The sequence below is a fragment of the Panulirus ornatus genome, chromosome 18 (genome assembly GCF_036320965.1).
Source record: "Panulirus ornatus isolate Po-2019 chromosome 18, ASM3632096v1, whole genome shotgun sequence".
Taxonomy (NCBI): Eukaryota; Metazoa; Arthropoda; class Malacostraca; order Decapoda; family Palinuridae; genus Panulirus; species Panulirus ornatus.
Genome location: NC_092241.1, coordinates 26,581,995 through 26,587,994, shown reverse-complemented (window position 1 = coordinate 26,587,994; position 6,000 = coordinate 26,581,995). Strand labels below are relative to the sequence as shown.

General features: G+C 39.7%; 1 protein-coding gene across 1 annotated transcript in view; it reads left to right on the top strand.

The window, feature by feature from the left end:
- Positions 1 to 781: 781 nt before the first annotated feature.
- LOC139754892 (uncharacterized) overlaps positions 782 to 6,000 on the top strand; it is a 34,130-nt gene continuing 28,911 nt past the window's right edge. The window contains exons 1-2 of the mRNA XM_071672719.1: positions 782 to 971; positions 3,710 to 3,907. Coding sequence (XP_071528820.1) covers positions 865 to 971; positions 3,710 to 3,907 — 305 coding nt within the window. The 5' untranslated portion in view covers positions 782 to 864. The remainder of the gene's footprint in view (positions 972 to 3,709; positions 3,908 to 6,000) is intronic.

The following is a 6,000-nucleotide window of genomic DNA, read 5'->3' as shown; positions in this document are numbered from 1 at the left end:
AATTCCCCATTGACTATCGCGCCACTAACCTATGACATCACCCACTAGCTTCTTGAGACCACCAGATTGCCACTGCACCAACCATGTCCACTAGATATTGCGCACCATCTTTAAACTACTGCACCAGCCACACTAATAGTCTCCTCTCTTATTAACTGATGCCTGAAACACGAGGCCCACAGCATCCACTGGTTAGCTCGCTATGCCGTATCACACCACAGACCACCAGAACAACATTTAACTTACTGTCCGATAACAACTGCAACGCTAACTATCGGTAATTAGCGCGCCGTCTACTAATTACTGTGAAACCTCCAAAAGATACTACACTCGCCACTAATTGGCATGCCACCTACAGAGCGTCGGACCACGCACGAAGTGTGGTACCGCTCTCTACACCAACAACCGCAAACTACTGCACTCAACTTGAAATGCCTAACCATATGGAGATGTGCGACGTGTCCATAGATCTATATATGTTGTATAGAAAGTCTACTACACTACTACAAAAAAAACTACCATACGACTCACTCTTTCTATAGTTGTCGAAGGTAGTATAAGTATAGATAAGTATAGAACTATATATTTCACCCTACAGATCATGGCTTTGTCTTTTCCAAAGGCCGCAGTCCAACCCATATCTCTCCCCCTCCCGTCTTTACATGTCTTAACCACACTTAGTTTGAAGTCCTCATTTCTTCCCTTAGGTTTTCTGATGCTCCGTAGAAGCTATCTACCTCTCTTCCACATTGCCATTCTATTTCCCTGCAGACCAAGATCATAACCAGCATTCCTTCTGCCGCAGGTCATGGCGGGGTGAACCAGCTGGGCGGAGTGTTCGTGAACGGGCGGCCGCTCCCGGACATGGTTCGTCAGAGGATCGTGGAGCTGGCTCACAACGGCGTCCGCCCCTGCGACATCTCCCGCCAGCTCCGCGTCTCCCACGGCTGCGTCTCCAAGATCCTCTCCAGGTACGTATCTTCAATTGCGATCGTGGTCGTGGTAGACGTATACAATATACGACAGGCAATAACCGTGCTGTTACTGGCGGTGCTGGTGGTGGGAATGGCAGCAGCGGTGCTGCTAAGAACGCGGTGATCTTAAGGCTAGCAAGAATAATGAAAGTGAGAGGTATCTTGTTCAACTGATGATAACACGACATACAGAGATTCTGCAAGACCTGTTGGCGATAACAGTATCGTAAACGTCAATGGTAACTATGTGATGAAGTGAATATGCCCATCATCTCACGAGAACAATAGACGTGAAGTAGTACCATTATCTCACTTTGCCCCTTTCTAGCTCCCTTACACAGATATTCAGGAACAAATCCTCTTTGAACCGGGTACTGAACCATACACACACACACATACACACACATACGTACACATATTCTTGGAATATTAATCTTCATCTCCCTATATATATATATATATATATATATATATATATATATATATATATATATATATATATATATATATATAATCACAACCGACTAGCACCTTGAGCAGAGTCTCAGGTCCCTCCAGATATCATAAAAGCCAGCGAGCAAGCCCACGGGAACTTACAAATTTCTGTGTCTTTGAAAGATGACATGTAAACATAAACAAGAAGCTAATTTCTTAAGTGTTTTTGGCCACATTTAAAGTATCGGTTAAAACAGAGATAATAACACGCCTTTTGCGTCCAAGGGATTAGTAATGTCTAGATGTTTTAGACGAAATATAACCCTAAATGGATTCGAATATCGCTCCCCCCAAAAAAGCTCACTTCAATTCAGTCTTGTAGATTTCAGTAGTATAGGATCTATTCTCTCGAGGGGTTTTAGAAGAGGATTCATAACCAGAAGTTATGTCCATGAGCAAATGGTGAGTATATTCTCGAAGCTGATCCAATGTCAATTGGTTTCACCCGATCTACTACAGCCTCTCCAGTGATGAAACTGCAAAAGAAAAGTTGGGTTTAGTAGCCACCTCTTGTTCTTACAACTTGAATAGTGAAATTCCTGTTGTATAAGGAGATGGAACGTAGGAAACGCAAAGAGACCGAAAATCAACGCGATGTTGTAGAGTGTGAATAACCTGAGCAGAGAAACTGAGGAGATTTATACAATGAATAAATGCCACTTTTGAAGCGTACACTGTAGGGAATAGCAAAAGAAAACAGTGTCTTGGTTCCAGACAACAAAGCCATGTCAAAAAAAAATTTTTAAATGATATTTTTATTATTGCATCTCTATTTACCATGGAAAACCCGCCCCAAGTCCCAAGTTCGGTTCATTAATAAGAATGGAAAACGCTCTGTAACATATTGACATAAAAGATGAAATACGTACTACCACCAATGAACGGAATAAAGATATATAGAATGGCAGGCCTTGATAAGTTTTATCCTACATAAAAAAAAGAGAAAGATATGATATTTAAACCCATTACTGGTCTTTTCAGAAATTCACTTGTTATTAGGGAAAGTTCCACATAAATATGAGTCATTATAACACCGATATCTAAAAATGGTAATTAGTCACTGCCCGGAAATTATCGTCCAATTAGCTTAACGTCTGTAGTCGGAAAAATAAAATTGTGGAAATCATCATTTGGAACAAGATTGTGAACCATTTATAAGGTTATCACTGAATAACCGATTCACAGCATGGCTTCCAGCGAAATCATTGATATCTGTCAAATCTGCATCCACGTTCATCATGAAAGTAAAACAGATGTTGATGTCATATATCTAAAATTTTCAAAAGGCTTTCGATAAATATTCGCATCAAAGGTTGTCACATGCTATAGTTCGGGTTATCCTTCGGTGGTTATGAAATTGGTTAACTGGCCGTAAACAAAGTACAACTGAATGAAAATACATTCAAACAGCAACAGGGTTCCCAGCACCCGACCCCCGCGCCCTCTCCTCTTAGTCGCCTTCTGCGGCACACAGGAAATACGTGGGAAGTATATTTCTCCCCTGTTCCCAGGGATTGGGGAGAATATATATATATATATATATATATATATATATATATATATATATATATATATATATATATATATATATATATATATATATATATATATATATATATATATATATATATATATATATATATATATATATATATATATATATATATATATATATATATATATATATATATATATATATATATATATACATATATATATATATATATATATATATATATATATATATATATATATATATACATATATATATATATATATATATATATATATTTATACTAATCGCCATTTCCCGCATTAGCGAGGTAGCGTTAAGAACAGAGGATGAGGACTGGGCCTTTGAGAGAATATCCTCACCTGGCCCCTTTCTCTGTTTCTTCTTTTGGAAAAAAAAAAAAAAATGAGGGGAGGATTTCCAGCCTCCCGCTCCCTTCCCTTTTAGTCGCCTTCTACGACACGCAGGGAATACGTGGGAAGTATCCTTTCTCCCCTATCCCTAGGGATAATATATATTTATTTATATATATATATATATATATATATATATATATATATATATATATATATATATATATATATATATATATATATATATATATATATATATATCCGTCACTTGCGGTGCTGTGATGGTGGAGTCCGCATGGCGACCAAACAGGGTTGTTGGAACTCACCTGAACCAACCACATACACACACACACACACAACCTTCCTTCTTGCAGGTACTATGAGACGGGATCCATCAGACCCGGTGTAATCGGCGGGTCTAAGCCCAAGGTGGCCACACCTACAGTGGTGGAAGCCATCGCCAACTACAAGAAACAGAACCCCACTATGTTTGCCTGGGAGATCCGGGAGCGGCTTCTGGCAGATGGTGTGTGTGACCAGGAGGGCGTTCCATCTGTCTCCAGTATCAACAGGTGGGTAAAGGTTAACAATGACTAACCCAAAACTCGTCGTTCTATTCTAGATATTACGAGACTGGCAGCTACAAAGCCGATGCCATCGGTGGCTCCAAACCCAACGTAATATCATAATACCCCTGATGGTACATTTGGTTATCAGGCACAAACTGAACAATCTGATGATGGTAGCCTGAGAAATGCGAGTGAGGTTTTTTGTGAGAGTGTATGTACCCACGGTGAACGTCGTCCCGTGTACGCCATCAACGGGTAACGATGGTCGTAGAATGGTGACCTACACCTTCCCTGCCAACCCTGCCTGCTAGCCTATCTTGGCATAGCTGTTTAGCGGTACACTCAACATATATCAAAATTAGCTTCAATTTCCTTGACCATCCTGTACTTCGTACGTATGTTACTACGAGGCAGCAGTGTCGATAGTTTACCTCTACGTATTTCAGTGTGATTGTGAGGCAGTTTGGTAAACACAGATCACCAGCATTTGTATCCCATACCTATTAGTTTAAAAGTAGGCTCTAGAAAAATATATTTGCAGCTAATCCCTACCTCTTTATAAATGACGAGTTAAATTGTTTTATTTTCCCAAAGGGGTAAACCTTTTAGCTTTTTCTTCATAAACTTACTGTTACAAATACTATTTCAATTTTGTAAAAAAAAGAAAAATATAGCGTATTGATAATGGTGTCATCATCTATCCCTTCAGTCAAGTAATAAAGGACACAAAACTGTTTCAGAGGAAGTCATTCTAAAATCTGATAACGAGACTCAAGTACACACCTTTTCCCACATCCACAGCGTTTGAGAGCATATAATGGAGACCAAGAACAATACACTAACAGATCTCTACCAGTGTCCAAGTGGACGTAGGTCGTCAGCTGACGTGGAGGTGTTGGTACTCTCTCGTCAGGGTGAACCAGCTGGATGTATCCCTGATACATCCAGTCGGACGCTTCCCTAATGCACAGGTTATTCATGTTTCCTCAGCTTACCACATAACACCTACCCACGGCAGAGAAACAAATCAACATCAATCAGCAACATCTGTAGGTTTAAGCTTTACTTAGAAAATCTCTTGAACAAAGAAACGTAAAATAATATGCTATTTGATTGTTTCAAGCAGACACCTTAAAGTCAGTCATAAGGACGGTAATCTGTATATGTCATAAAGGATAAATTTTGAGTCAACCGATGGTCACTTTTTCCTCTTTTTTCTTTCGTAAGTTTGAAACAGTTGGTTCGGAAACTATCTAAGGATATCTAAGCTTGAGCCTTCAAAGTGAGACTGGCGCCCTGGTAATTTTGTGGGTCCTCTGTGGCCCTCATCAAGAGAATCTTTACTAACCCCACTCACGGCAGAGGAACCACGGGACACATGTTCACTATCTCGTGTGTTGGTTAAAAAGGCGTCAGGTGCTGTATAATCCTGGCGTTCGTGCACGACAGCATGAATATACTGTTGGTGTTCATAATTAAAGCTTGTGTACGTTGATGGCATTCATAACGGTCAGTTTGGGCATTGCGTTGACGTTTGTGACGGTCAGATGATGTGCGTTTTTTTTTTGTCTTTTTAATGAGGACTAAGTTATTATATATAATTATTTTTGATGGTCAACTGGTGTATGTTGATCGATCTACGTGAAGGTTAACATTCGAATGTTGGTGGTGTTTTGGACAGTCAGAATCTACACATTTTTTTGGTGTTCGTCACGGTCATTCTACGCATTACTGTGTTAAAGCTCAATCCAAATGTTGTGATAGGTATCAGCCATACCATGATCTAGTGAAGTCTCTTTGGTTCGTGGCTGTGTGTAGATTTACATGGCAACTTGCTTCTACACCCTGACCACTTTTATGACAGCTAGCCTGCGTGTGTCCCGCTTGGTCCTAATAAGTAATACAGACTTTCTGTTTATATCATAATACAAATGCTTCTATTGTTTCACTCTCGGTGATGTCCATGATAGCCTTGTTGACACCAACTGTGACAGCCTACACTTTGTCAGTGTGTGCAGTGGTCTTAAAGCTATTAGTGTGTGTTAAACCCGTTAGATTACAGCTGCTGTTATTAGCAGGCTATTGTGCGACGCTGG